Raw genomic sequence first — 26680 nt, 5'->3', positions numbered from 1 at the left:
GGCACCATCATCACCCATCCAGATGATTTATTTTACAGGGAAGGCCTTGCATATGTCTCCCAGACAGTGCATCTATTACAGCAACATGGCTTTTTAGTAAAAGGGTCTGGGTCCTGAACTGACCTGCCTCCAGTCAGGACCTTTTTCCAACTGAAATTATTTGATGAAATAAAAGATAAAATAAAGAGGCACAACTGTTGATCAGGCAGAATGCTATACCTGACAGGTATGGGACAACATTTCTCTCAAAAGTCCAGCGGGTGGTCTCTTCAGTTCCCAGATGTTTACAGACTGCAGTTAAAAAGAGAAGGGATGCACAGATGTGTTGCTGTCATCAAATTTAAAATCTGTCTGCTGTTACGTTCTATTGTAACTGCATATTGTTTACACACCGACTCAACTTTTTGGGGTTGGGCATATAAAGTATATCAGCAACCGTTAGCTCTAGCTCCATCTCCACTAGAGTATATTTGATTAGATTAGCCTTTACAGTCGTCCCTCGCTATAATGCGGTTCACCTTTTGCGGCCTCGCTGTTTTGCAGATTTTTTTGGGTGCAGTTTTGCATGCTTTTTTCCCCCCTTGCAGCGCATTGTGTTCTGCGTCCTGATTGGCTGTAGACCATTGTCAATCGATCTCGTGCCGTGTCCTGTCCTGTAAAGTACAGAATTTGTTCAGCTTGTCAAATTTACATAAATCTTTGATCGCTAGCAGTGTGACTCTAAAGTGCTGTACTGTATGTTTGTAAGTTTTTCCCCAACAAACACAACAGTGCAGACGAAACATCGTCACCTGCAGGTGCCTTTGGTTTCATTATGTAATACTGGGCTTATTTTTCTACGAAGGTTTGAACTGTAAGTGTTTAAACAAGAGAGACAAGCGTGAAAATGTCCATGCTTGTGTGAGAAAAGTCTATAAAGTGTGTTTTGAGAGGTTTTACAGGCTTAAAACATAATAATTGTAATAAAATACAGTTGGCTACTTTGCGGATTTCACCTATCGCGGGTTATTTTTAGAACGTAAATCCCGCGATAAACAAGGGACCGCTGTATTGTCTCTCTTATGAAAAATTCATCTTGGAAAAATGAGAGAACACATCACAGTCCATCCATCATATTCCTCTTATACCTATCTGAGTTACAGTCTGGTATAAACTGTACCTTCTTCCTGAGGGCATCAACTCATTCTCTAATCTGAGTCATGTCTTTGTGCCTTTTGGAGTATTTTCAATTAAACTGTCTGCCCTGCTGTGAGGTACAGCCTGTCCAAGAGGTTTGGGCTCCAGTTTTGTCAAATGAAAATCTAGTAGTTATATATAAGTTACAAGCCTGAATTAATATTTATCTGTGTCTTTGCATTGCACTCATGAGGTTTATTTATGCACTTGTTAAATAAGCTTTCTGGCATTACGTGGTAATTGATGCACTTTGCTGCCCTTAAAACTGGTCACTTCTTGGTCCAAAAGACCAACATGGCAGCAGCCCAAACACTATGGCTGAGATTCACTTTAAAAATCACGGCGGTAAAGCGTGTATGTTCATCTTTTATATACAGTGCTTGCTCAGTATACAGCTAAAGATGCAGCAATAGATATACTCCTAGCATAACAACAACAAAAACAGGCTACATAGTGAAACTGAACTGCAGCCTGTATTATCATAAATATATTACGATCATTTTGTATCTGAGAGAGATGCACAGCCCTTTACCTTAAAAAGAAAAATTGAAGCTTTCAACAAAGAAGTGTTTTTATTTTCCGCCTTGGTTGAATGTCTGGGTACAAGAGGGTCACTAAATATCTTGTTTTCCTCTTCACCTATCAAAGCAGCTCCTTGAGTTCAACCAGTGAGTAGAGGGCGACAGCAGCCAGAATAAAAAGGAGTCACGTCCCCAGAAGAAAGAAAGCATAAGGGAGGATCGCTTAGAAGTGTTTACAGCAAAGGAGGGAGATGTGATTGGAAGGTGGGCATGAAGAAGGTATTACAGATATTCTGGTTGTATCTCTTAAGCTTTATATTGATATAGACATTAACAAACGACTCAGAAATGTGTGTGCGTGTGTGTGTGTGTGTGTGTGTGTTCTCTGTGGGCATCTGTTAAGACAGCAGAGGACTGCGGGGTCTTATCTTCGTTAACGGTATCCCTCTGTCTCTCTGGAGGCATACAGGGAGCAGAGGGCAACTGCAGTCTGATGTGGGGCATCTGTTCCCACATTTGTTAAGTTTCTCCTGGTGTGTGCGTGTGTGTGTGCGTGCGTGCACAAGTGTGTGTGACAGAACGATTTCAAAAGAGAGGTAGACAGATAGAAAGTGGTGGAAGAACGTGAAAGCGTATGCATGTGCATGCGCCGTGATTGGTGTGATAGGTGCGGTCGGTGGAGCGGAACGGTAAGATGTTGCTGCAATAGAGGGCAAGTGCTGACTTGTCATTGGTCTGTGTTAATCCTGACCCGGGGCGTCGGCCGCTCTCACCTCATTGACCGCAAGATGGCCACCAGACTAGTCTGCAGGTGGTGCTGAAGACACGTCTCTTTCCTCTTATTCTTTCTGTCTCTCGTCTGCTCTCCCGTTGTATCTGTATCTCACTCCACCATCTATTACACCGTCTAGTCGGAATACCAAGCAGCCCCTGGTTCCATCTGCTCCTGTTCCTCTTCCTATATTCAAACAGACCTGTCCTCTTGTGCAGAGTGCACATATGCGTGGACCTCTCTCTGTGCTTTCCATACTTTAATCTCAGTGGGGACATTACATGCATAATCTACTCTATAATAAGACTCTAGTTGGCCCTGGAAGTCTGGTTAAGATAGAAAGGGAGATGTGTTAATTAGGCTCATTTACTGCACTGGTTAGTAAAGAGCAGGACCCCTTCACAGACGACCTGCTTCTCCTTGAGAGAAGATGCAGAGTTACTGATCAAAGTTTCGCATTGGAAACCGCTGGGAATCTGCAGGTGAGCTACGCTGGTACTGGTGAGCATCTCTAAGTCCAGAGCAACGCTGGTGGATGTTTTGGGAATAGGAATTATTGACTGGAGCAGCATGGTATGGAAATAGTGTCTCTGGTGTGCCATCATAGAGATGGAAAGCTTATAGTGCCCTGATTTATGACTGCTGTGGAGAATTGAGTGCTTCATAAAGATTTGCCGCTGGCTGAGATGGAGTAATCAGTGAAGTGATCTGACTTTGGTGCATTACAATCCCAACGAGTTGTAAAGTCGGTGACAATGCCCCGACTTTGTCTGTCGCACAATGCATGTGGAAGGAGTTACGGTCTAGCTGTGGCCCTCTGTCAAGGTCATATGGATTAGAAATGATTGGGTTTCCAATACTCTACTGGGGAGTTCTGCATGATGAATCATCACTCCGTTCCAAATCGACACCAATTAAGAAGGGTTTGTTTATTCCGCTGTGGGACATGCAGGGGATGTTCGCTTGGAACGCACAATTTCACTTTCTCTTTTCATAAGCAACACTGTGCTGTTTGTAGGGATTAGTATAATGTGTGCGCGCGCCTGCGTTGCGTATGTGGATTTGTATCTGTGTGTGCTTCCCCACGCACGGTGGGGTTCATATTTGTTTCATGCCTGCGGATTCGCATTTTATTTACACACCCGTGCACGTCTGTTTCTGCGTGCGGACACGTTGGCACGTGCATGTCCACAGTCGTGTCACTCAGTGTTTACCATGTAGCCTGCCTCTGTTTGTGCCAGTAACTTCATGTCTGTAAGGCGTGCTATATGAAAAGTGAGGTTGTGGAGCCCATTGCCGGAGCCAGTGAATTCATTTGCATTCATTCCACTGCCTGTCTCTCCTCAGAGCCCATTCTAATTACCAGCAGCTCAGGTCTACTACAACACTGCGCATACTCTCTCACTCTCTCAGTAAAAAAATGGATTGCTGGTGGTGCATTCGTGTAGCTTTGATACCACTCTCTCTTTCGCCTGCCAGGAATCTCTTAATGTTGGTTTGTTTGCTGTCAAGCCCAGGCACTTTCTCCTGTTTTACTGTCAGAGGAAATACAGTGTATGCATGTGTGTGCAGGTGAAACTCCTCCTCTATGTACACGCTGTGTGCATGCTGTGATTGTTTTGGGGTTGAGGGAGATGCCGTGTGTCTCGATGTATAGAAGAGAGTGTGAGGGGGATGGAGCGAGACAATGGTAAGGCTTGTAAAAGATTAATGAACTCACTAATCACCGTAATGGCCGCTGTGAGTCTCAAACACCTTTGCCACACCCTTTTCTTGCTGGTGCAAATTTCTACCAAGACTTAGAACTCACATGACATCATGCAGCCGAGCACGCTCCAAATCTCTGTCAGACTCTAATGTGCATGCTTACGACGGATTTAGACATAACGTAGAAGGCCAACGCTGTTACCAGCAGTCATGCTTTTGCATGCTGTTTAATGTGTTAATTACCATGTGGTCATGTCCTAATGTGTTATATGCAGTACCATCCACGATAGAAACAAATAAATGCTGGAACATTTTTCTGTCGTCTTTTTTTTTATAGGTTCTTTTTTTTTTTTTCAAATAGTTGGAAATGCATGGTCTAAGTTACGGCATAGTTTTTGGCGTACGTTACGGTGTAGGTTTTGGTATAGTCTCTGTGTAGGTTAGCGTATATGCTATGGCATAGCTTGTGGGGCAGGTTACTGTGTACGTAGGCTATGGCGTAGTTTACAGTGTAGGTTATTAGGTTGTGGCTTTGTTTGCTGTGTAGTTATTTGTGGCTGAGTGGTTATGGTATAGTTTATGTTATGATAGATGTTATGGCATAGGTTGCAATGTAGGCTACAGTGTAGGTTATGGTGCAGATTATGGCGCAGGTTATGGTGTAGGTTATGGTATAGTTTACAGTTCACAGTAACCTATAGTGTAGGTTATGCTACAGTTTTCGGTGTAGGTTTTATGGGGTTTATAATGATGACATGGTTATGTTATGGTGTAAACTATGGTACTATGGTATATGTTATGGCATCGTTTACTATGTAGATTTTGGCAGAGTTATGGAATCGTTTTGGCCCATAACACAGGTTACTTTGTAAGTTAACATGTAGGTTATGGTTTATGTTACTGGGGTATTTTATGGTATAGGTCAGGGGTCAGCAACCTTTAACACCCAAAGAGCCATTTGGACGCGATTTCCACGCAAAAGAAAACACTGGGAGCCGCAAATACTTTTTGACATCTAAAATGAAGATAACACTGTATATATTGTTTTTTTTACATTTATGCTTTGTGTGAACAACTAAGGTGTGTTGCTTATGAAATCCATGAAGTGCTACAGAGAAAATTACATTTTATTTATGTAATTAACACATTTTGAACTCTTAAAGAAATATAACAAAAGGAAAGACACCCAGCTGAACTAAAATGATCCATGTAGCAAACAAAAACTGTTGAGAGCCGCCAGCCTTATATCGCCTTTGGGCTTTTGGAGCATTGACCTGACTTTTAAAAAAATAATTGGGGGGGAAAAAGCACTATGCTGCTGAAAAATGAAAAATAGATATTTGCAATATTCTGCCTAAATATGTATTTTACCTAGTTAATGTGTGTGGTGGGGCGTGGTCTGCAGAGCCGCTGCAGGGGAGGCGGACGCACCTTAGCGGCACCCGCAATCGCACCTCGCCGCCTTAATGTCTGTGCTCTCTATGCTGTTGTGTTGGTATGTGTCGGGCTGTGAGCTTTAACACCGGCTGTATGCGTACAGCAACCGTGTGTGAAAAGTGGTCAATAGAGAGATGCTGAAAAGCATGTTCATGCAAACATCGTCGGGCCTGCCGTGATATGTTTACAATGGGACTTCTGCTCCTGAACCTCTGCGCACAGCGTCTGCAAATCGGGGCTGTACGAAGTCACTTTCATCTTTACGCAGGACTGTAAACTGTCGTCTGTGAGGCGTGAGCGGTGTTTGTGTTTAACATAGTTCACGGTGGAGCTGCTGACATAATGTGGATCCGAAGATCCAGAATTGTCTTACCTGGGGTTGAAAGTCTTGATAAATGCACGGCGTTTCAGCGGGTACACCGGCTTCCGCAAGTGTGACGCTTATTTTGAGCGATCAAAAAAAATAATAGAATATAATTTTATTTTTATATTCCAATATCACAATAATCTTCCAATTTAGAACTACAAGTTAAAAAAGAACTAACTTAAATAAAATACACTTCAGCTAATTACTTAAAAAAAAATAATTTATTTTCCCAAACCACGCGGAGCCGCACTAAAAGGAGCCGCAAGTTGCCGACCCCTGGTATAGGTTATGGTATAATTTACTGTGTAGTTTACTGTGTAGGTGTAGGTGTAGGCTATGGCATGGTTATGGTGTAGGTTATGGTATATTCTACAGTTTAGGTTATGATATATGTTATGGCATAGGTTACAGTGTAGGTTGTGGCATAGTTTATGGTGTAAGGTGCAGCTTTATGGGGTTTATAGTGATGATATGGTTATGTTATGGAGTCATTTATAGTGTAAGCTATGGTATATGTTATGGCATAGTTTATGGTGCAGATTACTGTGTACGTAGGTTTTAGCATAGTTTACATTGCAGATCACTTTGTAAGTTATCATGTTGGTTATGGTCAGAGGTGGAAAGAGTACTAAAATATTTTACTCAAGTAAAAGTACTATTACTTTGCTGAAATTTTACTCAAGTACAAGTAAAATTACCTGTCTAAAAATGTACTCAAATAAAAGTAAAAAGTAGCTAATTTAAAATGTACTCAGAGTAAAAGTTACATAGTTACTTTTCTATCAGCAGGAGGACAGCCGCTTCTGAGTAGTGCAAAAAAAGACAGTGGGATATAAATCTCAAAGTAATTCTTTTTTAGTGAAAAGAAAAACTTTACAAATTAAAGTGCAGTGGCAGTTAAACTGCAAGTCTATACATGAAAATGGATAATGGTCACCAAACCAAACTGTCAGGTATCACAGTGTTTTCAATACAAAACCATATCATTCTTTCACATGAGAATGTGTTCTAAACTGTCAAATAAGAGAACAAGTACTGAACTGAACGGCAGCCGCTTTAAAAATGTTTTTTAATTTTTTTAACTTGGCCCTGCCCTACTGTACCTCTAGATTAAAGTTCCTTTGTATCCATGCTAGAGTGTTACTCTCTGAACTTCCTGTTAATTTTGAGGAGCAGTTGATTTTCAAAGTTAGTAGAGTTCATCCTTGCTCACTTTGCAGTGAACAGTAGTCCAGCACAGCTAAAGAGACGCTCGAAGGCAGCTGAGGCAGGCAGGCCAGTGTTAAGTTTGAGAGAAAGTTTTTTGACGTCCCTAATAAGACATCAATGCATTACATAGCTACCGCTGGTAAATTATACCAATATACCTCGTGGGTTTTTTTTTATTGGACAGTAACAGGCTAGTTAACGGGAGGTTGCAAGTGCTAATTAATAAGTAACAGAAGTCAGCTGTCTTTGACTAATCTAAGGTAAGAGAGCGCTCTGTTATTCTTTTGCCTGCAGTATGAACATATGTGGGTTAAGTAAGAAACTAGCTGCTTCTGTCTTTAATTTAACTATTTTTTAAAATAAATTATTATTATTAACAAACAGGAAAAATGTAGGTAAACACATTTTCTTTTTGCAATATACCAACCCAGTAAAAAAAATGTAAGTTGCGTGGACAACAACGTGCCCGATTACAGAAAGTTGCTAGTACCAACCAACGTTATCTGTGTTCTTCACAGATGTCTTAACTTAATGTGATTAATTTGAACACAGCCTTTTTGCTACCATAACGGTACGAGTTGTATTTAACTTACCTCTACATGCTTGCGCAGGTTTGATGTGGAATTTTTAAAAGCTGCTAACTCTGTCTCTCTGGGCAAACACAGCTTACACTGCATAATAAAGCTGTTGCCTTTCTTGCACTTGAAGCCGAAATGGTCCCTTAAATACGGCCAGGGGTTCACATCCGTTTCTTCGAGTTCAGGGTCAGCAGAATTCGACGGGGTTTCTTTTTTCACTGGATCCGTAACACCGATGTCAGACTCCATCTTTAAAGTGACCTTAGCGCCAATTTGTTCTACTACCCATCATTCCCTGCAGTATTTCCGAAGCGCAATGTTTTTATTTTTATTTTTAACTTACTCAGTAACGGGTGTGATTGAAAACGTAGCGAACTACAATACTTTTTAAAAAATATACTTAAGTAAAAGTAAAATTACAGACTTGAAAAATGACTTTAAAAAGTACAAATACACAAAAAAACTACTCAATTACAGTAACGCAAGTAAATGTAATTTGTTACTTTCCACCTCTGGTTATGGTATATGTTACTGGGGTAGTTTATGGTATAGGTTATGGTGTAATTTACTGTGTGGGTTTCGGTGTAGGTTATTGTATACAGTATGTTATGGTGTAGTTTATGGTTTTAAGAGGTTTCAGAGGGGTTTAAAGTGACAACATACATGGTGCAGATTTAACACAGAAGAATGAATCCCCTATCATGAGTGTATAGATGGATGAATGGCATGACACACACACACACACACACACACACACACACACACACACACACACACACACACACACACACACACAGAAATACCTGTACTGCTTAATGGCAGTGGTGATACTGACTGGGCACCCTGCTGCAGTCACAAGGTCAGGAAGGATCAGGACACTGCTGTGCTCTCTGGACAGATGAGCTGAGCTCAGCTAGCTTTTTCTTTTCCTTTTTTTTTTCCACTATAAGCCACTTTCAGAGAAACCTGCTCTGGCCTCTTTTGCCTCTTCTGGCAAAACAGCCAACATTGATTAAGATCAAAAAAAGTTTGGTCAGGCAACTCCTGTCTGCAAAACATCAGCTGATTAATTAGGACTTTTAAGCAAATCATTTAAATTGGAGCTCACTCTACTGAAAATGTAATTTGAGCGCAGGCCCCTGCAGTGAAGTGTTTGAGTGATGGTAAGCCTCTTGCTGTAGCACTGAGGAGCTCGACTCAGGAGGTTTCATGCCTTCTCTTGGGAAACGCTACTTTCAGAATCACCTGCAGCCTAAACACGAGTTTGTGCCGGAGTTGTTTTTGGAGATGGGGGTACAAATAAGCAATTACACAGCTATGCATATCCACTTCTGCATGCTTGCATCCACGCACCTCCCAGCTCCTACGCACACAGAGTTCTCTGATATGAAAAAGTCAGATGATGCATTGCTGCTAATTATCAGCCTCTGTATGAGAATCGACTGGGTTCCATAAGAAAGGGGAAAGCTCTTAGAGCACTCTGCTTCTTCATTTGTATTTTCTTGCTTTAATTGGACAACATGATTGTGTCACTTTGTTAAATGGAAATCCCACCGTTTATCCCTGCGTCTGCAGAGATGAATCAATGGCTGTTTTTATTCTAATTGCTGTCTCCGAGCCCACTGTCATCAATGTAATTATCAGTGTTTCTGCTGCCATCGCTGCTGTTTTCATCATCATTGTTATCGCTGTTATTACTGATGCTATCGGCATTATCTTTGTTATTTCCATCGCCACCAGTGCCGCTATCGGTAACATCATTTTCTTCAACATCATCATCGTCCTCATGATCATTAGCAATATTAGTCCCCGTTGTCAAACGTTCGCTATCATTGTTATTGATATTGTGATCCCTCTTGCCAACTTCGTCAGCATCTGGCTGATGAAAGGAGTTATTGGAACTTATAATGTCTGATGAGATAATGCGTTATCTGCGATTCAGAAGACAGAGACAAGTTATTGCAGCGAGTCCGATGGTCAGTTAGGGCAAGATCCTTTCTCATTATTGCAAAAAAAGAAGAACAAGAACCAGTTAGTTCTAATTTCAGTTGTCTGACCTTTTTATAGGGTTAATTATTTATTTCATTGAAGCACAGCAGCGGAATAAACTTTGTGGCAATTTAATGCAAGTCAATTAAGAAGGAAGATAGATGAAAAGTTATCCTGGGGGAAATTATTAATCTGTTATTTTTAGAGTGGGGTGGGTGATGTGTGTTTTTTTTGGTTTTTTTAGCTGGGCTGGTGTTAAATGTTCTCTAAAAATGGTCACATTCCTCTGTTTGTCAGGCAGGCTAGGTGTTGTTGAGGTCAGGCTCTATGGATTTTATATTGCTTCCCTGGAATAAGTGAAATTAACTCTATGCTAGAGGGCTAGACACAATAATGAAGAGAAGGGGGAGTGAGAGCAAACACGGGGAATGAAGAAGAGGAGAAAACCTCCTGAAATTTAGGCTTCAATATTTTTGCGGCTCCTGTTTTTCTGGTCTGCTTCACATCAAATGTGGTGTGGTCTCTTTTTATTAAAGGAGCTATATGTTTTGGATTTTCTGCTTCCACACTTGACTGTATGGAAATTAGTAGAGTGGGGAAGGTCTGAAAACCTATATTTAATTTCATAAAAAGTAAACAAGGTGATTATTTTTTGTTTGAACCTCTACTCTGACTTTGAAAGAAATTGCAGCCCACCCCTAATACACCAAACACTGAGCTACACAATTTTAATAAGTACTGCTAGAAAACTGAGCATAATTACAGTGACTGAATGAGTGAATGGAAGAGCGTGCGTACTTGTGCTGTGGTGAGGTGTTCCTCATCCATCTACAAGTGCTATACTGTTGGGTTTTTTATGGACACTTTTCCATTTTCCTCTTAGATTAGTGAAACCTGCACACAGTACAATAACATGAGTCAGATGAGCCACATTCACGTTCCTTCATCAGATTATCACACAAGCCCTAAAAGTAGAAAAAGAGAAGCTAGTTTGAGACATTTGAGAAAATACCATTAAAATTTGTCACTTTCAGATATTGCACATCTGTTAGGGCTGTTATGGGCACCTTTGCTTTTGGTAATAACGGCAGCTAAATGTTTCCAGCACCTGTTGATCAGTTCTGTGGAAATTTATCTTATTCCTCTGTAGAGAAGAGCTTCAACTGTGGGATTTTATTGGTTTTCCTCACGTGCATTATTTGCTTCAGGCCATTCCACGATATATCTGATGGATCAGGGTCAGGAGTGAGTTGCAAATTTTGCGTGTTTTGGTTATTTTCCCACTGTCCTCCGAGGTTCAGGTCACAGGCAGACATCGGTACATGTTGCTGGTATGACTGGAGCTTAATTGCTCCATTAACAATGACTCAGATGACTCAGATGAGATAAGATCCGTCCAATATGCTTATAGGGTTGTTCAAATAAATCAATACTAAGATCCTGCAGATTACTATTGGATTAGTAATTTCCAACAGTATTAGGGTCTTCTAATATGTTGAACATCACATCATATGGACACAGGCTTCACCTTAGCAGCAGAAGTAGCTAAAGTTCACAAAACTTAACAGTTTCCTGTCAATAACACTAAACAGTTACCATAAATGTTAACCTGCCCTGCTCACAAGTTAACGTTAGCTGATGACTGCATTAGCCATCTGCTAAATCATCATTAAGGTAGTGGCTAGCTGCTAATGATAAAACGCTAATGTTAATGTGGAAGCTATAGTAAACATTAGCGGTGCCCATCTGTAACATTAATAGGCAATATTCATTTAACGGGACAAAACACAATTATCTGTGTCTAAACGGTGTCATGTTTCTCTTAAAGGTCCACAGTGAAGCTGGGGACAGTGTAACAGTAGCAGCCTATCTCACTATGTTTGATCTGCAAATACATAAAAAAAAATACTTACAGTAAGATCTACATGTAAGATCGACATTTTAAGATTCTTTTAGGTAGTAGTACTCGTACCGGTTACTGCTATAGATCTTACAGTTACTGTATTTCAACAACCTTGAAAACAGAGTTTGTATTTTCCCATTCTTTATTTTTAAAAAAGCCTTTTGTCTTTTTCCCCCCAGCAGTACTGAAAATGGTATTGAGTATTTTCCTGGGTATCAGTATCACGTTTGAAATTCTAGTGTCGTGACAGCCCTGCGTGCTTATGCTTTGTCCATGTAATCCTTAGCAAACTGCAGATGGGCAGCAGTGTTATTTTTGGAGAGCAGCGCTTTCTCCCTGCAGTGCTGCCATCCACACTATTGTACTCCAGCGTTCTCCTGAAGGGGGACTCATGAACATTAACATTAACCAGTGAGAGAACGGCCTTGAGTTTCTATCTGGGCTCCTTTGTGACTTCTCAGACCGTTGCATGCCTCCCTTTTTTGGTTAACCGCTGCTGTGGAGGGTAACATTGGTCACGAATTGCCTTCATTTGCAAACAGTCTGTCTCTTTAGAGATGGCTCGCTAACCTTTTCCAACCCATTATAAATATCAGTGACGCTTTTTCAGATCTCCTCAGAAATCTCCAATTTTTATCCAATGATTCATTTTCTCAAAAGTGTTGTGAAGATCAGTCTTTCATAGATAAAAACGTCATGCCATTGACTGAAATTACCTGACTCCAATTTCACCTTGAGATCAGCCCCTAATGGCAAATTACAGACTACAGAAGTGCGTAAAACTATAAAAGGATTCACAAACACTCGAGCAGTGCTGCAAAGCCCTGATACGTAATCTTGAACTGTTGCTCACTCCACGCAGGCAAAGAAACCCCCTTTTCATGCCTCGTCTTTTTATTGTTTAACTTTTCCTCTGCCCATTACCACAACAGTTCCATGTACTGTTAGCGCTGAACATCTTTCAGGCTAATCAAGAAAGAATGTAGATAATCTTAATGAGCATAACAAGCCTTCATTTACAAGATTATTTTACTCAAGTTATTCATTTCTGCGCTCAGTCAAACAGTTTTATGCCCATTTGTTAATATCCCTTCAAGAGAGAATTGCGCCATCATGACAGCTAGCTCATTACGCACCGGTGCTATTACTCAGTGTATGCATGCTTGAGTCATGTTTTACTATGTTCTCCTCTCATTTCATTAGTAGGACTTGGCTTTAAATGCCCAAATTATCATAAATACTTAATTACCGTGCTATTTTGGGTTCATCTCACCTCCAGTAATGCATTTTTAATACCTGGCCCCAATACCTGTTACCTGTTACATATCCCAGTAAATCCCCCCAGATCTGCCTTCTACTTGCTATAAAACTCTTTTTCCTCATATCTCGCTTATGTAACCAAAAGCTGATGATTCCAGGAAAATATCTCATAAGCGACTTTCTAAAAGTATCTTTTCTGGAGGCCTAAGTCCCAGAGGAACCCCGGGGCAGAGGATGTTCTACACTGTCATGAATGTCATCGAGAGCCTCGGTCTGCTCCCCGCAGACTCGATTTGATGTTTCTGAACTCCTGGCCAAATATTACACGGCCTCTGCCCTACATTTCCAGTCCTATTTGGGTTGCTTTTACTTCTTAACAAAATATCACAGCTTGCGTGTTTAATGTGACTTTGTTTGAATGAAGGAGAGAGGAGGACTCTTTTCCTGCCATTTGCTTGATTGTGTGAGGAAAAGTTTTCGGATCTTTGGAAGCGCAGACCCAAAGCTGCCTTTACTAAGCCTTCTAAAGCACCATCTGGCAGCCAGGGCCCCTGTGTCACCCTACTCACCAAGATTACATTCTCCTCTGGCCCTCTATCCCTGTCCTCTCTCCTCCTCTCCTGTCCACTTTATATTCTTTTCCTCTTTCCTTTGCCAGAAAACACAAATGTAGCCGAATGAGGGTTTTTTGTGTGTGACTGCAAAGCCTGGGCTGTTGTAGCCTAGGTTTTCTAAAATGAATAATGCACTGGCAATCAGTTGAGACTTAACAGGCAGAAATAATTTGCATGTATTATTTTAGTTTCAATATAATTGTGACCCATTTGGGCTGAAAAGAATTTCTCATTAAATTTCTTCCTAATATAAAAAACACTTGCCTGCTTGAATCCAAAGATTGTTGGCAGCCCACTGTGGTACAAATCTATTAATGGTTTCACCTGTTTGAATTTATATGCATTGTTTAATTTGTGGTGTCATATTTGCAGAAAATCACAGCAACGCAGATTCTGATATCACCTCATAATGATGTCGCACATAGAAATGAGTACATGGCATCATCAGATTGTGAAGAACTAAAGCTGTTAACATCCAGCATAAATGTATGTACTTATGTGATGTGCAAAAATCTTTATTTTTTTATATTAGGAGAAGACTTTCTCATTAATATTTTAAAAAATGATCTTGAGCAGTAGTTCGCCAGGCTTTCTGGAGATCTTTCTCCAGCTGCTTTTGTTTGCTCATTTTCAGTCCAGTCCTTGTATGTAATTAAAAATTATTATAATTCAGGCACTGTTGCAAAAACAAGCACATCATTTGTTCCCAAATCTTAAGCTGACTCTATGAAAAATGCCAAAGATAACACAGTTTGGCAGGCATAAAATACTGTTTTTCATCAACAAGGTAATTCCCAGAGAGCTATTAGCTGACAACGTGGACTATGTTGGACAACTGGAAGCTAAAAAAGGTGTTAGGTCTAAAAAAATCTACAGAAAATGAACAGTATCTGAAAGTCATGTCCTTAAGAAACTGGGGGGGGGATCCATGAAAGACCTGACGCAGAACCTGTGAGATGCATCGGACCCTTCAGTTTGCCACATCCTTATCAGAAGTTGTCTGAGTGGAAGGGTGGCTGTTAAGAAGCCATTCTTAAGGAAGAGAAACAGGGAGAAAAGGCTGAGGCATGGCAAATTACACAAGAGCTGGGCTGAAAATCAGTGGCCCAGACCTGAGCATCGTTGAAGCGGTGTGGGATCATCTTGACAGAGAACCAGTCAATATCCAAAATATTGAATGGAATGTCCTTCAAAAAGTCTGGAAAACTATGCCTGAAGAGTACCTGAAACTTGAACACATCACAAGTGACGTGTTGAAGAATAAAGGTGGCCATTCCAACTACTGACTTTCATACTTGTTAGAATTACACAAACTCTATTGTTGCCTTATATACATGTGTGTTTGCACGTTTCAATACATTTCCTGGCATAAGACTTTTTCACAGTACTGTATAGTGTGTTCTTAGACATCTAACTGACCAGCAGTTAGTTATTATTATGTATTATTTAATAAATAACATTTGCTTTAGTCAACTGAATTAAAAAAGAACTGCATCTTTTGTAATTCAGTATCACTTTTATCTGGCATTTGTCATGTGAAGCAGAATCAGTCACCTTTGAAGAGAAGTGTTCAAATTTTCTTCACAATTTCTCAATGCCTCGTCGTGTCCTTAGGTGCCACATTCTCAATGAAGTTGACAGTTGACAATGAAGTTAAGTCCCACTTAAGTTTGAAGTCTCAAGCTAATTCACAACCCTAAGTGCGATTTGAGTACAAGTTGCCAACTCAAGTGCCCAGTGCTGGCTGGGAATGCACTTCATGTGGGGTTTTTTTTTCTCTTTTTTCCTTTAAACATTTAAAAATATTACAATTGCTAAAAACATCTACCTTCAGTATTTAGAGCTGTGAAAGCAGGGGAATCTGGCAGGACTCAAAGGACTCTAACTTACTGATGAATCAGGTCCTGCTAAAAACTGAAGCGCCACTTTAAAAATCCTGCAGCATTACAGCGGCGCACTACAGTGGAGCCCTCACTTTTCCCTAAGCGTGTAATTTTTAATACTCAGGGGTGGTACAGTCAAAAATAACTTCCATTTTCCACATGCATTAGTTTAGACTAAACAGCACCTTCAGGTGATGGCACAAATGCATTTCCTGTCATTTTACTGGGCCCTACATTGTCAGATTGAGCACAGCCTGGCTGTCTGATGAGATCATCGAGTGATGTATTATAGTAATACCAAGCAGATGTATATGCTACAATATCATATTGTCTCAGGAGGCAAATTAATTCTCTGGCTTCACACAAAAACAGTTTGAAATGTGGAAGAAGTCTAAATCTCTCGCATCCAGTTAATGCACATTTTCAGCTGCTGCCATGAACTGCATAAGATGTGGAAAAAATCACATCTTTTAATGTGTTAGTATAAAATGCAAAGCCCATAAAGAGTAACGCCACATAAGGGAATAGAGTCGAGCCTCCTTAATTGTCTCAGTGAAACGGTAAAAGGAACGTATTGCGCGAGAAACGGCGCTTCGTGAAAATCAAGAGCAAATTTTATTATTCAGAAACACATGCTAACTATTACATGCTCTGCATTTGTGCTGTGACAGTTCAGGCATTTTGGGAGATCAATAACCAGCAATGTGTCACAGAGGATGAAAAACCTGTCACGTCTTCAAAGAGCGATTCGACAGCACTCACACACTTATTATGGCGATATTTTTGTCAGATATGTATATATATCTGACAAAAACATGTGCATGCCCACATCCAAACAGTGGTTGCTAAAACAAATAAATCTTGAAAAATGCCGTTAGACCTGGACAGATGGCACTGTGGCAATATTTTAAGGAAATGATTACAGGAGCTGTTTTTGTCTCGCCATTATCATTGTTACATTTCTGCCACGACGTACATATATCTTATAAATATGAAACTTTCAAACGTACGAGTAATAATGTGATGCTTCAGTGGATATGACATAGCTTACTGGCTCACATATCTGCACAGAAGGCAGCAGTAATTTTGAGGAGATCAAAGCACCAACGTGATATCGGTGCCTGTGCACACATTTTTCTTATTCTGAAAATATTAACAATAAACCACTGCTCTATGTAACGCTGTGAGATGTTTTTCAGGTGGAACGGTAACAGAGCTACATATTTCCGGAAACATGCCGGTGATAGAAAGCACAAAAAAAAGATTAATATTTTACTTTTCTCAGTGTTCATCTGCCAAGAGTCAATAAAATGTGTTTTGCGGTATTATCTGTGTAATACTTACACTTGAATAGGGAGGGCTGAGGTAATCTCCCAGTTGGACTACACTTCCAGATACTAAATTATTGCTGACATTTTGGCAGCAAATACAATTGAGGTCCGAGAATTCTGGCGGGCAAACTCTTTACCCTCTGGTTTGAGGCTAATGTTACATTCATTGTCAATACAGCTGGACAGAGTCGGTCTTTTGGGACGGAGGATTTGCCTCGTTCGTGGAACCATGCTGCAACCGTATGGCACGAGCTGTCCCCCCTAAACAGTGCTAGCTGTCGTCCCAGCTGATGCACATTCATGAATTCACGCAGCCTGTTACACACGCATGGGCGCATGCACGTATGGAAATGCATGCAAAGCAGCTTTATCTGAAGCCATACCCATACGTTAAGCTGACATGTGCGCGCGCATTGCATTTAATAAAACTGTAATTAGCCTGCTCAGTTATAGAAGACAGGCAGGAATGCGGAAGAAAGCAGCATGGAGGAAGAGATGGGGAGAGGGAGAGTTATAGTGAAAGAGAATGATAAATGATGGATTGAGAGCGCTCTCCCTAGACCCCGGGGTTAGCAGTGTGAGGGAGTTACAGCTGGCTAGCTCATTCCGTCCAGCCGCAGATCTCATAATAAACATCACATGGGTAGTTTGGGCTGGCGGGTGCAGATTAAGCCGGAGCTGTTAGCTCTTTAAAGACTGCTCAATGTTGCAGCCAGCCAAGAACCTATTTATAGGGCAGCTGGAAGTGTATCAAAGCAGGTAGGCAGGAAGGTGCAGGACAGAGATGGTTTTCAAGCTGATTTATGGCTCTCAATCAGTGTAATAACAATAAACTGTCAACTAACACGCCACGTTTATTTGTAATTTATGGTACTGTGCTCCTAATAAACCTCTGTTTATTTCTCCCCTGTCCATCCCTCCCCCTCGTCCCGGGCCTTCTGTTGTGTCTATCCTACGCAGAGCTTCCCAGCAGTCCGGGCGGCCAGTTCACGTTCCGTCCGCTGCCCCCACCTCCGCCGCCGCCCCACTCCTGCACTTGCGCCCGCCCGGCACCTTACACTCAAGTCAGCCTACAGAGGAAGACCATGCCAACTCGGTGCCAAGCCAGCCAGGGCGGCCAGGGGGCAGACACCAGCTCGAGCGCAGACCAGGCCCAGCTTCACAACAGCTGGGTGCTCAACAGCAACATCCCCCTAGAGACCAGGTAAGGGAATGCTTTTTTTTCTGGAGTTATTTTTAGCGCGGGCAAACACAGGGCTGCGCTCCAAAAAGCTTTCAGTCCAGACTGGATGTCATTTTGTAATGAAATTCTTCAAGTGAAAATATCTTCAAGGCAAACCGCCCTCCCTCAGCATAATGTCACTTGATTAAAGACATTTCTTTAATCTCACAAATGAGGTTCATTAGATTAAAGAAAATTCTTTCATCAGGACTGTGACTTGGCAGACTTTCACAAACTTCTTCGAAAAAAATCAGAGTGTAATGATTAAGAATGAATGCTGGACTAAAGGATTTGTTAGGATGGGCATGTTTTGCACATGTTTGGAGGAATAAGTGGAACACCACGCAGGCCTCTGGGGTATTATTAAAGGACTTCCATCAAAGTAATCATGAAGCTTATTTGGAATTGTTTTTGTTCTCCTACCACACACACCACCGCATTTACTAGGGGACCTGCGTTTGTGTAAAAACAATCCAAAATGAAAGCAGAAATCCTCTTTTCAGGAACACATTGTAATTTCACTTTCAGCTTTAGTACCCCGAGAAATTGTTTTTCTGCCAAAATGCTCGGAGACAAGCCACTGGAAGTCGGTCCCATCAAACAGAATTAAGCATACGCTTACCGCATAGGTATTAATTGATCAGAGAATTATTTAGGAGATCCTCATTGGTGCGGCTGCTTTTGAGAAGAAGGAGAACCAAGGTGGAAAAGAATATGTTTGCATGTGTAATGAGCGGCTGGGCGCGGGATTCTGGTATATTATGCGCGAGGATGAGATTGGCAGGCTGCCACACCAGAAGAAGGGATTTTAATAAGTTATGCATTAGGCCATAATTAGATCTTACCTCATTTAAAGGGAAGGAAGAATAAAATTAGATTCAGTGACAATTTAAATTAATCATTGGCTAGACATGAGTATCAATGTAAAGGCTTGTCAGGAGCGCATTGTAATTACATTACTTATCAGTGAGCGTGTGAGCGCGCGTTAAATGAAAACTCACCACAAACAAAAAAATTCGGATCGTTCAAACAATATTTGATGAGCTCAAAGAACTTTTCTCCCAAAGTGAGATGTGATTATAAAAACACAATTTCCGCAGTGACTCACTATATTGGATGGTGACTTTTTTTCTCTTTTTTTTGGTAAGAATACATTTTGCGCGTTTGGGACTTTCTAGTCAAATATGTTTTATTTGATAGTGCGCTATTAGTTCTGAACCATAAAATGTAATCATATTCATAGTCAATAGAATAGATAATATTGGCTCTTTTCTATCTAGTTTTTGAAGAGAGAGCCCACAAAAAAAGATCCAACTCTTCACTGCTTAACTGTTTTGAGTTTGGATTTAATATTCAAGCTCTCCTCTCTCCTCTCTCACATTCTCAGATACACTGCTAATCTAATGATTTCATATTTCTGCTTTTACCCTGGCAGCGCTATCGGCTCGATCTCCAGATTAAAGATTAATCAAGTATTTACAAACTTGACACGGGGGCTTATGCTGACAGAATTCTAAGTGATGCTGTGACCTTAATAAAAATGGCAAAACATGGATAACATCTCTTGTTGTCAAGTGTGCTTCCATTTTCCTCGACTTGCGCACTTGATGAATCAGTATTCAAATGTATTGACATTGCGTCAGCTGAGATTAAGATTGTTTGAAGTGTGCATAGATTTTCCTTTTCAGCTGCACATCCGTTATGTTTCTGGAGAGGCCAGCTTGTGTAAGTGGAGGCTTGCGGATATGGATATTCAATCTATCTGACTGGCTCTCGCTGTGGGTGTGTTAAGGGGTACAAATGTTGGGACTGTAATAAATTGACTTGTGCCCTGCCTTCTCTCCTTCCTCTTATTGATAGGACGTGAGTGTACGTAAGTCACACACTGTGGGTGTGCACCAACACTGTGAAATCAGCTTCTGCATCGCACACCGCACATTGCCATGCACCTGTGAAAAAAGTCCTCCACCTACACAGGCAGACACACAGACAAAGACACACACTTATCCAGGTAGAGACAGCCCCTGGGCCTAGACTCCGACCTCCTGGAGAGCGGGAACTCTCATTTTCTTCCTGTCTCGGGGGAAATCTGTCCTCTGATATGAATTCAGAGCTTCCTGGGCGTCGCCCCTAGATATTGTCTGAGAAGATCAAAGACGGAGGAGCCAGGAAGAACAGTGAAGCATTTTAAAAGCACCGAACAAGAAGAATAGAGTTCCACTTGCGTTGACAAATGCAATTTCTTCAGCTGGATTCTGATCCCTTTCGCTCTAATCCACCTTCGGCAGAGCAATCAAAGTGCCGCGGTCTTCTCGACCCGTGCGTTGGCCTCGAAAGTGTGAAAATGCTGCATTTGACATCTTTTTTGTGCGTGTTTGTCTTGCGTGCCATTCTTCGAGTCGAGCTATGTGTCTCTCTCTATTTGTGTGGCTGTGTGTTTCTCGGGTTTATCTCTGGCCTTTCAGAGTTGAACTGCCATTGACCCGTAGGTGTGTAGCTGCTCTGTGCGCAGTCTCCTGTGTCCTCAATCTAGCTCACAGTCTTCAGCAGATGCTGGATGAGAAAGGAAAGGAGGCAGACAGTGAAGGATGGATGTCATCTGTCAGGCACTGGGCCACAATGGAGACACACAGAGAGAGAAACACAAAACAGGCATGGGTTTAAGATGACTGAGGCAATGCTTCCTCACATGCAGCACAAAAACCATAAATAACACAAGTTTACTGACAATATAAATATAAAAACAATATATAAATAAAATGTGTTGACATGTGTTCGTGTGACACGTGTTTCGTATTTAATAGTTATCCCACTGTTTTTCCCATGTTGGTGAGGATTAACTTTGCAACTGACCAATCACTTGTTGTGATGTCATAGCTTTGCAGTGTGGAGAAAAAAACATCTTCTGGAATATGGTAGGCATTTCAAGTATTTTCTTTATGTAGTTATACAATGTAATAAATATGTTATCAAGTTGGGTTTACAAATTTGGCTTTCTCTTAATAGTTGAGCCATATTCCTGGCTAATTCTATTACTTAGCTAATTAGCTACAAATTTAGCATTAGTCATATTCTTTGCTAATGCTAACGGCTCAGTTAGCATTAGCAAAGATTATGGCTAAACTATTAAGACACAGCACACATTTTCCATAAAATTGGATGTTTGGACTGAACATTATTAGTTATTTACAGACTATTTTGGTATGTATATGTAATATACATACACAAATATATGTATATGTAATAAGCAAATTTCCCACATGTGGGACTAATAAAGGTTATCTGTTATTTTATCTTATATGATAGATACCTGAGGGTTGTAAATATACTCATCTAAAGCAGTAGAATATCATATTAGTTAATTGCATATAATAAAATGTACATCAGAAGCAATGATCCAAGGAGTAATACATGGAATTAGGCAATAAATCAATAACAGGAGAATACAAACATTAATTGAACTTGGAAAAAAAAAGCAATCTAAGGCCAATGTAAGTCCTAGAGAAAAATCCATTAAAAATCTTGCACTGGGGCTCCACTTGTCCTTTTTCTTGACTGCTTTGATGCTGCAACAGCTGTGGCCACAGACTTGACGTTTGGCCGGTCGTATGTCCTCCCATCTGCCGCTTTGTTATGAACACAATATCTATTGGAGGTACTCACAAGAATGTTTTTGAGTCTGGTACAAATGCTCACCAAGTTCTCAAGGCTGAACTGACTGTGTTTTGAGAGATCGAAAGTCAAGGTCACCATCAACTCACATCCAGCGTGTCCTCTTGAATGCGAACACCTGGAAGACATATGTTGTTCTCCTGTTTTACTTTTCAATAAAGCTTATAGTTCTCAGTTGAAATTCAAAGTCCTTCATGGAGAAGTCCACTGTCGCCCCAGTTTTCTTGTTTTTAAGTAAAATGCGCCTGCAGGGCAGGATAACAGTTAAATGGATAAAGGAGATTGATGTAGTTTAGCCATGTGTGAGGACAGCGTTAGAGTCTGGAGTCCAGCGATGTTGTCAGTCTGTTGTCTGGCACCACTTTAATGGCCTGTCTTGTGAGGTCCCTTTAGAGACTGGTGTCCTGCCGGCAGCCTGTGACCTCGCACCTTTTACTGCATGGACAGAATAACACTCTGGCGAACTGCACATATCCCCCAACATATCGCACCAACAGCCAATATTAACCCCTGGAGAGCACACAGTAATCTGGAGCAATAATGCTGTCTGTGAATTGCAGGAGCTCAGAGATATTTTCTTGTTGTTTTCTTTGTTTGCTTGGAAAAACACACACACACACACACACACACACACACACACACACACACACACACACACAGTGCAGAGAATAAGACAATGACTCATAGCTGTTTTCTCTTTCTGATGCTGTCTCATAGCCATCCTTTGTTTCCCACCACCAGCAGTCTTTATTCATTTTTTTGATGGGATCCGGTACGGCCAGATCAAGCTGGAATCGCTTATAATTGCTTTACCCAGATCTACTTTTCCACGTTGCATAATTTCCATTCCCTGCTTCTCATCTGACACCATCCAACCTTCGCCCCCCATTATCCAAACACAATATAGATGAAATGCTACTTAGATTAATTGCCCCGCAGCTTAGTTTCCTATCATCAGTGGCAATCTAACACACTCTTTTTCATGATGAGAATAAACCTCATCGTCGTTTAACGAATACAGCTGTATAACTTAAGTAGTCGCTTTGATGAGTCAAAAAAGGAATAGGTAAGTCATTGATCCTTGGCTGCCAGGGCTGTTTCATTCTCTTTCATATCAGTGCTGCTCTGCATTACAGTAGTGGCTCATAACGTTGCACCAGAGAGAGATACTTGGTCATATATGCCCTTTTTCAGCCTGTCAGCCTATACTTTATCTATAATGTGCTACAAGTGTATTACATAGCTGTTTCTTGCATGCAGTACATTCCAATACTGTCCGTTGTCTGATTGTTATAATGCAGTAACTGTGAATAATGTATGTGGTATACATTTGCCACAAAAATTGCCTGCTTTCCAGAACACATTATAAATTACAAGTAGAATCCTAGCGCTTAGGGACTTCCTCAGACTACTCTTCTTCCTTGGATTTGGTTCCTGTATTAATTTTTGATGATGCTTTTCTTGGAAGTTTAACAGATTGCTTAGATTACAGGCACACAAATGGAGACAAACACGTAAGATATTAACAGTTTAGCTGAATTTCTTTTGCACAGCACTAAGTGCTTATTCTGGACAGGTTCAAAAAAGGACTGAGTGTTCATGCATGGGCAAAGTGGAACAGTCTGTCCTCTCTGTGATATGTGAAACCCGAGTCTGTTCAAAAAATTCATTCAAAAAATAGTGGGAGATAGGGTCTCTTCTAAAGTCCCCCACCTTGGGGGCTCTTTAAATGAGCTTCAGTCAGGCATGCATCAGCGTGAGACTGAAATCCACCGAGTACAGATTTGCATGAATAGAATCAGAATATGATACTAGATACCTGAGAAAAATGATGTCTGCACTGTGCTAATTGGTGAACATTATGCATTATGCACTCCACACTGTATATAAATGCCACTTGTTTTGCACATATTCAACTCTGTATATTTTATATATTTTATTATTATTATTATTATTATTATTTTATTTTATTTTTTTACTATTTAATTTGTAAAAATGTGTACACACACACACACACACACACACACACACACACACGTAGGAAAATATTTAGTATACACATCCAGAAATGCATACACTATTATATATTGTACATATATTTATTAGTTTCAGGTTGGCCATTCTTGTATTTTGCTCGTTTGTGTTGTTGTGTTTGCACATCTCTGTTGCTTGTGGGGCTCGCACACAAGAATTTCACTCGCATGTGCTGTGCCAGTGTGCCTGCACATGTGATGTGACAATAAAAGTGATTTGATTTGATTTGATTTGAAGCGTTGAAGCACTGTCCTAGATAGGCCTGCATGGTTACTGTGATTGTTTCCAGCTGTGTACTGTAATCTGCTTTAGAAAAGCACCAACAGCGGTCCCAGAGGTAGGAGTTACTTTGCAGAGCGCCGAATGCAGAACAGCTCCTCGCTTGTAAGATTAGGGCAGCAATTAATACAGCGCTTGCTTAACCTGTCGCCTTGAAGAGCAACGGTCCAGTCATAGCTTAACCGTAGCTCTGCTTAGCAGAACTTTCAAGCTTTCTCCACTTGAATAGGTGATGTGTGAGGTACTGTAATTGGGGTGAAAAATACAGTATTTAAAAGCTACATGTTATAATAGTTTCATTCAGAATGTGTCTTAAAGTTTCAACTGAGAAAAGTCCAGATTTTCTTTTCTTTTACTATCAGTATGCTGTAGATCTCTGGTTTTAGCCCCATTAAAAAACAGGCTGTTTGAGTTTCTGTAGCTTTAAATGCACTACACTCTTCATTCAATGGCAGAGAGGAGCAGCATATAGGTGGCCACATGACAGATCAGCAAGTCTTGTTTCAAATTATACAAGATCAGGATTTTAACAGGGGACTGGCAACGGTTTGGAAGTGACTGCTGGGTAACATCTAGGCTTCTTCCCTCATCTGATAACTGAAAAAAGCCTTACTGGAAAGTTAGCTTTATTAATAGATTATATTTGAAATCAGACGGTGGGAGAAATGCAAAGAGATGGATGGTCTGAAAGGAGCCTGTAGCTAGCAAAAAAAGATAATTGTACAGTTTTCAGATTGGTATTACATGGTAATGTCAGCCATATTAGACACAACATGTAAATGGTAAATGGCCTGTATTGTTTAGCGCTTTACTTAGTCCCTAAGGACCCCAAAGCGCTTTACACTACATTCAGTCATTCACACATTCACACACAGGTGATTGCAAGCTACATTGTAGCCACAGCTGCCCTGGGGCGCACTGACAGAGGCGAGCACTAAACATGTATGTTTGTTTCATGTTGTTGGATGTTGTCATTGTAAATAAGAAATGATGATCCTTTAGTTCTGTATGTATGAATCCATCCAGGCTTCTTAATCTGGCTCAGCTATTTGCGATAAAATAAATGGTCATTTGGTTTCACTAGTTTTGGCATTTTGTGTCATTTTCAGTAATTATCAAATTGTTGTACTTCATCAAATGCAAAAAAACCAAAATCCTCTAATAAAAAAGAACCCAAAAACCAAACTTGTCAAAAAACCTTTTTTTTAACAAGTGAAAATTCTGGTTTTGAACCAACTACCAGAGCCAATGTTAGCTTAATTAGCTGGCTACAGTTGATTAAAATGAGTAATAGCTATCAGGTCAACTGCCATAATTAGCAGTTCCTGGCGAAAAATGAAAAGCATGATTTGTTTGCTTCTGGCTGGGGCCTAAAAGCCATTTTTTCCATGAACAAAAAAAAAAAATAGAATTTAGAGTAGTAATGTCCCGCTGTTATAACTGAAAATTGCACATGAGACCGCGAGAAAGCATAGCAACAGTAACTGAGGAAGGTAACGGTAAACTGCATTTTGCAATAACACCTTTTATGTATGTTTCTCCTGCAGACACTTCCTGTTCAAGCAGGGGTCTGGTTCGTCAGCTCTGCTGTCAGGGGCGGGACAGGGATACCCCCTGACCTCTGGGACCGTGTACTCCCCTCCACCTCGGCCTCTGCCGCGCAGCAGCGTGACCAGACCACTGTTTACCTTCAACAAGCCTCACCGCTGCTGCAACTGGAAGTGCACAGCCTTGTCTGCGTCACTCCTCACTCTCACCCTGGCCCTGCTGCTCACTTACGTCATCGGTGAGTTGTCGTCACGCACCCAGCCCGTGTCATGAATGAGAAGCACGAAGAGTTCTGAGTTTAGTGGAAAATTTACATTTTCAAAAGGGATTGTTAGAGGAGTTGGAAAATTGTGGGACTTGCCAAGAGAGTGCCTAATTAAATCATAAAAGGAAGCAATAAAAATACAGAAACAAACTGTAGCCTTCTAACAGGGAACCTTACGCATGCACAATGTTTCTGTATTCAAAGGGTAATATAAATATAGGAACTTAAATAAAAGGAAAGAAAAAAAGAAAGGGCGATCGATATGGGATCAAAGCAGGCCTGCTGAAATTTTTGCTCTTACTTTGAAGCAGTATTGCATTGTCTTCACTCCGAAGGATATTCTAAATTGTAAATTAGCTGTTCTGGACCAAAGCTCACAAAACTAATATTTGAGGAATCCACACATGCAGTGACTTATTTGATGTTTTTCACACAGTCTCTCTCCCACACTCACACATACACACAGCTACACAAAGTTGCACAACCTTATTAAAATTCTCCCTTGGTGATTTTATTATATTAATCAATCCAGGTTTGTCTAAGCTTAGCACCTAATTGCCTGCACCTTTTCTTCTTTTTTTTTTTTTTTTTACTGTTTACATATTTGTCGATTGTTTTTCCCCTTTAATGATTAATTAATTTGATTTTTCATTCGCTAAAAGCAAAGACTTCCTATTTAACCCCCACATTTTATTTCGGATTAATCACAACTTTGTAAATGTCATTACTGCACTTTGTTTTGGTTATTTTTCATCCCTTTTGTTTTGTATCGTTTTCACTATTAAACCAAGATAACCTAAAATTAATAAGCTCAACACTGGCTGCTGAACTATTGCCTGCATTTTAGTACGCTGCACAAAGTACTAGTTCACAGATTTAACATATAAACTGTGCCTATATGTCCCCTCAAGAC

The 26680-nt window shown here is 40.6% G+C and overlaps 1 protein-coding gene across 3 annotated transcripts in view; it reads left to right on the top strand.

Annotated features, from left to right (window-relative positions):
* The window catches only part of tenm1 (teneurin transmembrane protein 1), a 200713-nt gene that overhangs the window by 54723 nt on the left and 119310 nt on the right, over positions 1-26680 (top strand). For 2 of the 3 annotated variants that reach the window (XM_082558044.1, XM_082558043.1), the window contains exons 4-5: positions 17708-17951; positions 25502-25740. In XM_082558044.1, the coding sequence (XP_082414170.1) occupies positions 17708-17951; positions 25502-25740 (483 nt within the window). Of the gene's footprint in view, positions 1-1894; positions 1962-17707; positions 17952-25501; positions 25741-26680 lie in introns of those variants that run through there. The other variant, XM_082558045.1, reaches the window with a different exon arrangement.

The sequence above is a fragment of the Aulonocara stuartgranti genome, assembly GCF_965226115.1.
Source record: "Aulonocara stuartgranti genome assembly, chromosome: 2".
In the NCBI taxonomy this organism is placed as follows: Eukaryota; Metazoa; Chordata; class Actinopteri; order Cichliformes; family Cichlidae; genus Aulonocara; species Aulonocara stuartgranti.
This window is presented reverse-complemented; position numbering and strand designations above follow the sequence as displayed.